Source organism: Macadamia integrifolia, chromosome 5 (genome assembly GCF_013358625.1).
Source record: "Macadamia integrifolia cultivar HAES 741 chromosome 5, SCU_Mint_v3, whole genome shotgun sequence".
In the NCBI taxonomy this organism is placed as follows: Eukaryota; Viridiplantae; Streptophyta; class Magnoliopsida; order Proteales; family Proteaceae; genus Macadamia; species Macadamia integrifolia.
In genome coordinates, this window is record NC_056561.1 from 9,900,099 (window position 1) to 9,912,595 (window position 12,497).

Sequence of the window (12,497 nt, forward strand, 5' to 3'; positions counted from 1 at the left end):
CCTCTTCTTGTGCCCTTAAAGCCACAAGCACCGGCGGAGGACCAAAAAATCACCCGACCCCCTACATCTGTAACAGTCACAATTTTACACTATTCCATCTAAATTATTTGCCATTTTAAACCCACCGTTCTATACAATTTCTTTCTCATTCCCATTTTAACTTACTATCCTCAAAGCAATTATAAAAAAAAGCTATCATCAGATTTGCTACCGTTGAGGAATTAGGTTCCATAGGATAAATGGTATGAGATTGATGCTTCATCTTCTTCCTTTTCTTCTTTTTAATGTATAAAATAAAAATAAATAAATAAATAAGATCAATCAAGATTAACCCAAACCTGACAAAAACCAAGGCTAATTTGGCTCAATTAAATAAAAAAAGGTGTAAATCCATCCGATGCAAAGCCATCCCCAAATTATGAACCTTGATTCGGGTTGTAACTACCACTCTAGGATCTCATACATACAAACTCATCAAGCTCAAATGACCTATACATGAACATATAACAACTTGTATATATCATGCACGATCCATGTTGGCTAAGCACACATATTTGATTTCCAGGTATTATTCATCGATCCCATACCTGGACACTTCTCGTCCAAGACTGGATTTGCTTAAATCCTCAAAAGGTGCCAATCTCCATAGGGATTATATTTATAAAGGAATGTACTCTCAATTTTATCCTCTCCTTCAGTTAACTATCCACCCGATCAACAAGAAACAGATTTCTTGAACTCCACCCTTCCCAACCTCTAATGTCTTCCACGCCCCAATTTAGCAAGCGATTGAGAGTTCAAAGGGTGAACTAGCTGCTGCTATGCCACTCGAATGAATCGGTCACCTACGACTTCACCAGTGTATATTATTCTACGAGAAATCCTCTTTTCAACTCCCACACCCACCCGACAAATACCACCATAAAAGTCTTGAGAGATTGGAGAAAACTAACAAGCAGGTAAGCACTATCATACATTTAGTTTTGAATGTTATTTTTTTGTAACCGACTCTATTGACTCATTATTTCCCTATAGGAAAAATTCGCAATTCTCTCGATTATTGATAAGCTGGCTAGATTATGCAACATTTTCAATAAAATTTGCTACCTCAATGCCAATTTAGGGGGAAAATTCAGTTCATCCAATGATAATCGAGATTGTGATGAGAGTTCAAGATATATTGAGATGAGACTATGAAGGATAAAAAGTCTCCGGCTAATTAAGTTGCTACTACTACCCGTTACATTTCTATCACACTATCTTAATGAGCTACAGATCACATGAAGAACATGATGCCATTTAGGAGCAGTCAATGGACACAATCGAACTTTAAGGAAGACTACTACATTAGCAAGAAGTTATAAAAAAATAAATTTGGACGTCATCCTTAACTATCTTCATGATACTAACTCATGGATTTCTCTCCAAAGTCTCAGCTGCTTAATTCATTAAACTTTGTTTTATTGTTTCTCATCCTTCCAGCTCACTCCCAATGAGGGTGGCAGACTTGATAAGAAAATTGAGTATCCAAAACATCATGAGCAGGCCTCTACAGCTCAATTAATGGCTAATGTGATTAACGTGTAGATTTTTTGTCACTAATGTCCAACCCTGACTCAATTGAGAGCACCAGCTTCTGCATCCCTCTGCATTTCCCCTCTCCACTCTCCCCTCTCCCCTCTCCCCTCTCTACTCTCTCATCTCTCACCCCTTCACTGTTGCACTTGACCTTCATTGCTCACATATTCTTCCTCCTACAATCTACTAAACTAAGAATGGATCTGCCTAAAGAATTGCAGTGGTGAATACTATCACTTAGCCCAAGGCGCAACCACCATGTTTCGCAAATATACAAAATTAGACTTTTTTTTTTTGTCAACGCGACATTATGGGTCAAAAAGTCCGATTACAGATTCCATTTGTAACCTTCTTGGTTATAAGCAATGAAACAAACGCACCTAGAAGAAAAAGGGGGGTTTTAAGTTAGTTTCTAACTGAAATTTTAACTTCTAGATCATTTCCTAAGTAGGAGGTTCACTGGAGAAACTGAAAAGAAGCTTATCTAATGGTCCAAACTACCATGCCAAGACATATTAAAATAATAAAATTGAAAAAAAAAAAATCTCAAGGCAATGTCTGTGTAGACAATGAATTTGAATCCTGTCCAGTGTGGGGTACTAGAGACGTACCAATGGTGAAGAGAGCCCAACACATATCCCACAGCTAGGAACCCCTTGGGGTGCATGCCCAAGGTGCTCCTAGTTGTCGGATGTGGCTAGGCACTCTCCAACGCTGGAGAGGATCAGAATCTAGAGAGAGAGAGAGAGAGAGAGATCAGTAGAAAACTAGGCCATTCTACAAAATATCTCTATACTGAAAGAGGGAACAACCACTGGTTATTAATGAGGATTAATCGGAACTTACAAAAAAAACTACTTGGTTCTATGCATTGGCATGCTGCCTCCCTGCCCCATGTGTTGAAGATGCCTCCCGCACAGCCTCCTTTTGTTCGTATCGCACCTGAATCTCTTATCTTTTGTTTGCAGATGACATTTTTATTTTTTTTATCAGATCATGTCCGAAAATCTCATTCCCATCAAGGCCATTTTGGACCTTTTTCTCCAATTTTTAAAGGCAGCATATCAATTTTGGCAAAGAGTGGCTTATTTTTCAGCAAAGATGTACTTCCCTGCTTGTGAAAGAGTTTGCCTTTGCCCCCTCATGAGAATCAAGGAACTTGATTTTCCCGAGAGGCCATCTATTTAGTTGTCTAGAAATATCATCTTCTTTCTTATGCGGGTTGAAAGATTCTCACCCAATCTGTCATACATTCCATACCATCGTGTGTTCGAACATAAGTAGGTGGCATTTTCATTTGATTCGTTCAATGTGGATTAAATGCTTTAATTTCAAGAACATTAGACAAGCCTTATGTACATCAGACAGGCATAAAAGCTATTATCTTATTCAATTTGGAACTAGTTTGTTTTTAGTTTTTTGCCTTTGTTTCTGGTTTTCCCGGCTTTTGTAGCCTGATCTATATTCTTTCATTGTAGTCAAGGTTTAAAAAGCTAAGGATTGGGAAATATGGTTAGAACCGTTCGAAAGCTAGCAATTGGAATCAAGAAGAAGCAAAGATTTCCTTTATCTGTGACTTTTTAAACTTTTTATTTGTAAGACTAGTTGAATTTACTGAAGATGTAAATTCTACTGATTTTATACTATTTTACTGATAGGGAATAAAAAAAAAGGAAAATGAAAAAATGAAGATCCAAATTCATTCATGCAATCGAAAACAGAGCTGTGCGAATCAGCCAAAATCAAGATCAATACCAGCCAATCCCAATTTGGCCTTTGGATGCCTTTTGGTTTCTGCAAAGGAGAGAAGGATGGGGTGATGAAGTTGCTGATTGGCAAAGAGTTAAGCTCCATAAGAGGAAGTTAGGAATTAGAACAAAGCAGGAGAGAAAGTTGGTTTTTTTTTTCCCCCTGTTTCTAACTGACATTTATTTGATTTTAAATTTTTACTCTTGGATTTCAATAGATAAACTTTTTAATTATTTCATACAGAGGGGACTCCACTGGAGATACTGAAAAGAAACTTAAATGGTCCAGAACTACAATGCCAAGACATCTTAAATTGAAAAACAGGAACTTTGAGGCTCCACCTCAATAATAACAAGGTTCTGTAGAACTTACTGTTCAAATCATGAAAAATATGTTTTTGAGGCGATGGATTTGAATATCAATCATATTGTCTACTGGATAAATCCAGTTGTAGCTAATTTATCACCTTCAAGCTAAAAGTTCAAAGTGTTTAATAACTTCTCATGGAGAAAAACTGTACAGCAGATTCTTTCACTAAATCGAGTACCATCAAAGTTCAAGTTTGTTTCTTAACTGATTCAGCCTAAAATAAGAAAATCAATTGAGAACATTTCCCAGAATTGACGAATCATACCTTCACCATCTCCAACCAACAAGTGTCTCCTGAAAGGTAAGAGAATACAAATTTGTGCAGAACCAGTAGTAACAATGTACCATTTGCATCAGGCAAACATTCCCAGCAAAAGCAAGACAGGTTATTGCAGATTTACAGGTATGGCATTAACAAGTGAGCGTATAATTGGGACTGCCATAGAAAGCTGAATGAAGTTCTATAATTAATAGCTCAGTTATGGACCAACGGTATTACAAGTAAGTAGGCACACTAACGAGTATTCTTTATTGCACTTAAGTCCATCCACTACACCCCTAAGAAGCCTGTGCAACAGCACCAAAAACTTGTAATACTTATTCCAACCCATCGTTCACAATTCTGAAGAAGTCACAACATTCCCCTCAAATGGATTCCATATCAAGAAGGGGAGTTGGAAGCAGAACAGGAAATAGTTTGCAAATGAGGAAGAAAATAAATTACTATAAATAATGATTTTAACAAAGAGTAAAGTTTAAGGAATGTGCATCCTATCCAAGAGTTTTCATTCCCTTGAACAAATACAAGATCAAGGAAAGAAAATGGTGACTCAAAATTTAAAGGAAAAAAAATATATTTTTGATGACAACGACGCTCTAACCTTCAAAAGTAAATGAGGTTACGGAAATCAGATAATCATCTTCTGTTAACTCTAGTCTTTCCCATCAAGTTCACTGGCCTCAGACAACCCACCATGTTTTGGTGGTCTACTGATAGGTATTGAAAGAGACCGACGCTCTTTACCTCCTGGCTTAGATGATGCGTTGCCATACCAGATCATCCCCACCACTGCTATGACCATGCCAAGAACGACTTGCATATTCAGACCTTCTTTCCCAAAGAAGATGAATCCCAAAATCAAGACAAGTATAGTCTTCATGTGACCAAGGACTTGGAACGTCACAGCTGTGAATCTGCCAATGCAGATGAATTGGCTAAGGTTGGTCCCTACTGCAATTGTGCATGACAACATGATGAACAACTGCATAGACAACAAAAATCTTTGCTGTCAAGTACCAGATGCAACTGATCGATGCTCAGATATGCACATATAGAAGCATGTCTAGGTGTTATTCAGCAGTAACAATAGTGAATAGAGATATAAGCATAAATAAATAAAGCATACTTCACGCCACTGCTTCTTCTTCTTCTTCTTCTTCTTCTTCTTTTTTCAATGAAAATACTTCATGCCACATTGTGCCTTACTATAAGCATCCATTTATGCATAATGAATGGAATTGCTCAAAACCACATAGAAACACAACCCAGTCATGTATATTCATTTCATGGACTAATAATAATTAACAGACAAAAACAATAGCAACCCTGAGATGTTCACACAATCAAAGCAACTCTGTACTATAGGCCTCCAACATTGTATTGTCAGCTGAACTCCCAAACTAAAACTGAGACGAAGTCTAACCATGACACATCCTACATTCAAATGGGAATCTATGATACTCTAGAATATAAAAATGTTAGCTATACCCATTAAGTCCAAACAAAAGTTGGTACGTTTGCAAACTACAAACATTGGGTTAGAAGTTCTGACAATTTGTGCATGCACATGAAAATGTAAATGCAGTCAAGGATAATAAATATAAGTTGCATGATAACAAACTAGATTCACAGTAAATTATTTCTACATATAATGTTTTAAAAATTAATATGTTTGGAGAAAAAAACATTAGAATACTTCACTATATAATGTGTTAAAAAGTAAAAAGTTTGAAACACGTAGAAAATTTTAAACGATACAAATACGAATCAGGTATTATTTTTAACATACATGTAGTACTTACCACAGACACTATATTATAGTCATAGGTGTCAACTCTTTTGTTTGTCAACCAGTAATCCAAAAATGGCCCCAACAACAGCAGCGAAGCAGCCTGAGCTGGTGCAGTATGGCCTAGTAGGCTGAAGGACCCAAGGGAATACTTCCTTTGGAGGAAATGTACATACTGCACAGACAAATAAGCAGTCACAATACAGAGAATAGAAGATAATAGTTTAAGCATTTAACTGGCAAAAAGAGATTAATTTAATCTTATATTCAGCAATAACTTACATACTGTTGCAGAGAAGTGCTCCACACTGCCACAAAAGCAGCAATGAAGCCTCGAGTATTAACACTCACATCAGTGATAGTGCATACTCCAACACCCAGCAGTACCACTGATATACTAAGTTTTGTATCTCTAGAGTACCGAATTTTGTCCAGGACAACTTCAAGAAGGCAGGACACCGGGATCATACTCAACTTTGCAATCTAACAATTTTTTAATGCACAAGGTATATTAGGTAGCAATTTCCAACATTTCCAATCAATGAACGCAATAAAAACGGTGATCCACCAGAACTGACCTGATAAAATCCCACAGAGTTCCACATTAGACTCACGTTCATTCCAACAATCGAGAAGTTAGCGAAGAGGACAAATTTCAAAAGATCCGGTAGTGGTAGATGGGAGGGCTGGATATACCCTAGCCAGCGAAGAACAAGGGTCATCAAGGTAGTTGTGGCAAAGTGCAAACCAGTTAATGTTGTGGCTGCGGGAAAAACATAAGACCAATCTCAGGATTAATAACGGCATACCACTTTCAGCTTTGAGACAGTTGACTACAAAGTATGATGAATCCTTGACCAACAAAACCAGCAAAAAAATGTTTAATAACAAGAAGTCCAATGACAAGAGTTTGATAAATCACAAGTCAAAAAATAAAAAATAAATGAAAAAATAACTATAACAACAGAATTTTGAAACATGAGAGGAGGAAATGGAACTCGAGAAACAAAAATAAAATAGGCATTTCAAATTTGTTATGGGTCCGTTAGGACATGGAAAAGTTCTTGAACCAATAATTTCACTTTTAAGTTATACAATCAAATGGCTTATCGCAGAGTTCCATAACTTTATATGCCAGTAAAAAACAGGAGAACTTAATCGGCATCATTATGAAATGAGTCCAATCACCACCCTCGATGATAAATCTACTTCCCTCAAGTGCGTTTGATGAAAAATAGTTTCACGAATCACAACCTAAGAATTCAACTTCTTAAAGCAACAAGGGACGAAGTATTGAAGATGAAACAGAAAGGAAGCGATAGAACAGACATAGATAGAGAGATAAGCTGAAGAACTTTACCAAAGCTGAAACCGTAGGTAGCCATCAAGGCTTTGTTGACGAGGATGATTCCAACGGAAGTTACGACATTGAACATCCATGAGGCTGCATCAACAGCAGCCTTCCGGTCGGACTTGCTGGCTGGGGCCATATTTCTCTTAGGTCTTCGGTGGTATCTAACGTTCCTTCTCCATCAGATAAGAAGCGAAACAGAATGTTTCATTCCAATTTTCCTTTCCTTTCCCAATCTGTTCTAGTAATTCAGCCAATGCATCTGGGATGAACACATAAAATTAAGGCAAAAGAAAGACAGAATTACGAAGATGTCAGAAACTCCAACGAATCATTCACAGATCCCTACCAAATCCATGCGAATTACGTCTCAAAACCAAAATAAATTTAAATATAATCAACTAAATCAAATCGAACCTGGAATGAAATGAAACCAAATCAAATCCCAGAGCAGGAAGGAAGGATTAAAGCTAGGTACTCGGAAGTCGGAACCGATCTGAGATCCAAAGAAGAGAATTAGGGTTTTTGAAACTGAAAATGGGGAAGCTAAAGCTGAGATCTAGCAAGACTGCGTCGGACGATCGGTGTAAGTGAAGGGACATCGTCCTCCACCCTTCCCCTGTTGGAACTTCTCTCCGGGCGCTTTAATAAATTTATAATTATAAATAAATGAAAGATGACTTTGAAGAATTGAAATAACTAAATAAATAACAAGGAGAAAACCTTTCCTTCTTCAAAGATCCGATCCGAATCTATATGAATTTAAGTATCGGTATCGGCATAGGTATGTATCAATATTGATTCAGATCAAATTGGATCAAATAAAACAAAATTATCCTCTACAGTGAGTGCGGTCATGCAATGAGCATCGGATAGCTGAAACGACCTCAAAGCGCATGCCCAGATGGTCTCGACCATCCGATGCTCACCGCATGGCCACACTCACTGCAAAGGATAATCACATGCACTTTTGCCTTGCTTTTTTAGAGAAAAATATATTTTTTTTACTATTTTACTCTTGAGATAATATAGATAATTAATCTAGATTGGTCAAATATCGGTCTCAATCAATATTAATACAATACAATATTGATACTTGAAACTAAGGGTGTCAAGTGTTCGGATTGGGCCGGTCTCGGTCAGGCCTAGTTGGGCTCGACCAATTTCTAGGGTTGCATCGTGAACGTCGGTTTAGCTAAATGGGCTTAGCTAGCACGGGCATGGTACTATTAATAATTAGGCCGGTCGGCTCAGGCTTTAATTGGGCTACCATAAAGGCCTTAATTGAGCCTTAACCGGACTAAAGACTTATTTAACTTTAAACGGGTCCTCTTAAAAATCAGTCTCTTAAATGTGCTTGAAGAATAATACCAATAAAATTAGGCAAAGATGAGCATAGCAAAGAAAAAGATTCCATAGTTAAAGTGAATTAAGCCAAAGATAGGCAAAGTAATTAATTACTAGGTACTTGATCTTTAACCCACAAAACCCAAATCAATTAGACTATCTACATAACCCAAGTTTAGTAAGTTCAAATGAATTAAAATATGCATAAAAAATATGAATTTTCATATAACAATTACCACCGTATCAATTGTATTTATCACAGCCTTAGCACTAAATACAAATAGTATTAAAAAAAAAAAAATACAAGTAGTATTTGGGGTTGGGCTAGGTCGGGCTTAAAGGAGTTGGTTCAAATCAAGCTTGTAAATGTGTCGGGCCGGTAGGGTGCCTGTCAGGCTAGGTGGTTGCACCGTGTACTACCTGTTTATAAATGTATCAGGCTCAAGTCCGATACATTTATTAATCGGACTGGTCTAGGTTGGACCATAAATGTATTGGGCTCGATCGGGTCTACTGGTGCGGGCTTAGAATTGACACCCCTACTTGAAACCATGCAAGAAACTGAGGCAATGACTAAAACGATCCAAAACTGAAATAAAGAGAGTTACAAGAACCAAGGAGGCTAATAGATCAATAGATAGAAGAACTAGTTCAGGGCTCAGCCCCATTAAGGGTATCAATTTAGGGCTAGAACCAAACCGGGTAGATAAATTGAATTGAATAAATTTGATTTGATTGTAATTTTCAAATCTCATTTGGTTTGATTCTGTTTCGATTTTCGGTTAAACACTATCAATATGAACGAAATTGAATGTGTAACATATAAATCAATTCAGAATTGAATCTAAATTATAATTGAACCCTAAATTGTTAAATCATGAGTTCTAAGAATGAACCATTAAATATAAAATTATCAAACTATATACGAACAGAACAAAACCCGAATCAATTCAATTCCAATTTATGATTATGAAAGGTTATGAAAATTATTTAGAATCCAAAGTCCGAAGGCCGAAACCGAAACGTAAAACCCGAAAATCTATGGGTCCTTCCCGGAGTGAGAAAATTGAATCTCCTGGGCAAAGCCCAATGCCCAAAGCCCAAAGCCCAAAGCCCTTTTGCGTAAACAGTCGGGTATCAGAGTGGAAGGAACGTGTAACTCTTTAAGTAAATAAACGTGCATTTGATGCTCTACTAAATATATATAAAACCCGAATTCCAATCTCCCATGACGTGTTGACAACTGGTCGAAGGCCTCCAGGCCCACATGCTTGGGCCGGCATATCCTCAACGACATCCTCCACCCTTTTCTGGGGGCCTTGCCTCGTGGAAGCCCCGTTGTTACAAGCATTAGCATGATCACGGGTATTTTATGAGAGGGGTTCCTGAAATGCTTGGAAGCATCATTAGGAATGGGATTTTCATCTTTTGTGGAGTAGAGCGATCAATCACATTGTCTTTTAGGGATAATTTTTTTTGTTTTATATATATATATATATATATTTATGTATTAAGCTGATTCGAGATCAAAAGGTCATTTTTCAAATAAAATTGTAATTTTTTATTTGTAAAATCGATTTGTATCGATGTCAATCTCCGAAATTGCTTTGTATCAACCGATATGAATGATACAATTCCAATACCTAGAACCCTGAGGGTGAGAAAGTGTTACATGTCTAGGCAGTCAAGCCAACTTTATCTAGATGATCTGATCAGCTGGTGTGTAAATTAGGGTCAAGTTCACTTCAGCCAACGGACAATCTGATTGGACTCCAGGAATATTGAATGCAATCAGTAATTCCCTATCACCTTGGTATTATAGAAGGTTTGGAATATTCTTTTTCAATCCTATCAAATGGTCGGATCCGTGGATTAAGAGATTCTCTCTTCACAGTATGTATAAGAACAAAAAAAAAAAAAAAAACTGTTTTTTGGGGTGAAACATGTGTTAGAAAACTTAATCTTTAATCACTGACATTCAAAATGTTGAGTTCACCAAAAGACCCTAAAGGTGAAACAGGGCCGAGTTGGGCGGGGTTTCTTACAACCCTAACCCAACCCTATCAGGCTCAGGGTTGGGTTGGGTTGGGTCGGATTGACCCTAGTTGGTCTTCTTAGTGGAATCACATTCCGATAAGCACAACATTTGAAAATTAACAAAATTAACAGATTTGAAGCAAAGGGTATTTAATTAAAATGCTAAAATGAAATCCTCCATTAAACTATATTGAACATGATATTTTATCATTTTTTCATGGAGATTCCATGTGTCGCTATTTTTCCATGTGATCTTTTTTTTAATCTCCTCCATCAAAAGCCAACATATTAAGACATGATCCAATCATTCACTGTTGTTAGAATTTCAACTTGAACTACAATGATGCTTAATTTCCAATATATAAGGATCAAGAAACTCAAGTACTGCAAGCCCCCACCTCTCTTCATTCCTTATTTCATGGCTTTAGCAATGGGCTTTTCCTCTGGCTTTGTGCTCTCTCTTTTGGCTATCCTGCTCTTTATCATATTCTTGTTACACAAGAAACTCAATGACAACAACAAAAAACTCCCACCAGAAAATATGGTTCTCCCTTGCCTAGGAAAGACACTTGCATTCTACAAAACACAATAATAATAATCAATGTTAGATTTAGGACGGATTAGGGTAGGGCTGGGTTTTCTATGCCTCAACCCAGGCCCGACCCTACCCCACACAGGGTTGGGTCGGGTTGGCCCTCATAGTCGGGTTAGATAGGATTTAGGCTCAGGACGAGTTAGAACAGGTTCAGATCAACAGAGCTAAACTTACACCCCTAGGTCACCCTATGATGTTTTTGCGGTTATTCTTTTCCCTTTTAAAAAATTATAAACATTTTTCTTTCCTTTTTTGAAACAATGGTTTGATGTACTGTATGTTTTCTCTCTCTCTTCATTCTCCACCCATCCCTTTAGATTATTTTGAAGATGATTGAAGGTGTTTACTCAAGGGCCATTATAGCTTTCATTTTTTGAATATGATTGATGGATTACTTGTTACCATTGTTAATGTCTTTAGAATAGAATTAAGTTGCTTTTTTTATCATGTCAAACATTCAAGTATTATTATCATTAATATACTAATTACTAACATAAAAAGTTAGTGACGATTAAGACCGTAAAGATTGTTTTTGAAACAACGAATACCATAAACTTATCCTAATTAAATGGTACATGAATCCGATAGAAACATGAATGGTAAGAGAAGAAAAGGTAAAAAAAATGTAACAAGAGAAAATGAAGAAGTAAAAGAATAAGTAAAACATAAAAGTCAGAGCAGCATCTTGAGAAGATTCTCCTAAAAGGGTCAGCTATACAGGTCTTTGTCCTTCAAACAGTTCTATGTACGGTCATACTTGGGTTGAGCACTTGAGCCTTAATTTTTCCATATCTTTTATGTTGACTTATCCTATAGTTATTTGAGGTCCACCTTTTCCTCTTTATCTATATTTGCATCATATTAGCTTTCGAATAGATATTGATCATTTTCAAAAAATGATTTTTTAAATACGGATTTCCCTAAATGGGCACAAATATGAATCGGGTATAAATGTTTTTATTATCTATTTAAATCCCCGGAGAGTGAAATTGTGAGTCTAGAGACAGCAAGGCTGCGTGTCTATAATTTTTTTAAAATAGAAGTTTTTTTTTTTGACATTTTTACCTTTGTTCATGCCTTTCAATCAATATAGTATCAGTTAGATATCTGGATCAACAACTTACAAAACCGATGCGGATTCGGACGATCCAATACCACTAACTGAAACCAAGCTTCCATTTGGAATTTTTGCCGAATCCCCACCACTCCAGTGAAGTAGCAAATTTAACCCCATAATTTTTTACTATTCCCTTTTAACTAACTATCACCCCAATCCCTGTTTCATTAGCTACTGTTCAATCCAAACCAATCCATCCAAAAGTCAAACTCATAAAATGAAGTTTTGCCTTTAACCTCAAATTAATCTTTAAGGCTAGGTTTGGTAGCCAAGAGAAGCAAAAAA

The 12,497-nt window shown here is 36.8% G+C and overlaps 1 protein-coding gene across 1 annotated transcript; it reads right to left on the bottom strand.

Moving 5' to 3' along the window:
• Positions 1 to 4,389: 4,389 nt before the first annotated feature.
• LOC122078303 (UDP-rhamnose/UDP-galactose transporter 6-like) lies at positions 4,390 to 7,768 on the bottom strand. The gene is made up of 6 exons (XM_042644232.1): positions 7,534 to 7,768; positions 7,126 to 7,378; positions 6,344 to 6,528; positions 6,048 to 6,248; positions 5,779 to 5,940; positions 4,390 to 4,958 (listed from the first exon to the last, which is right to left on the bottom strand). The coding sequence occupies exons 2-6, from the start codon at positions 7,253 to 7,255 to the stop codon at positions 4,629 to 4,631; spliced, it is 1,008 nt and encodes a 335-aa protein (XP_042500166.1). The 5' UTR covers positions 7,256 to 7,378; positions 7,534 to 7,768; the 3' UTR covers positions 4,390 to 4,628.
• Positions 7,769 to 12,497: the final 4,729 nt, after the last annotated feature.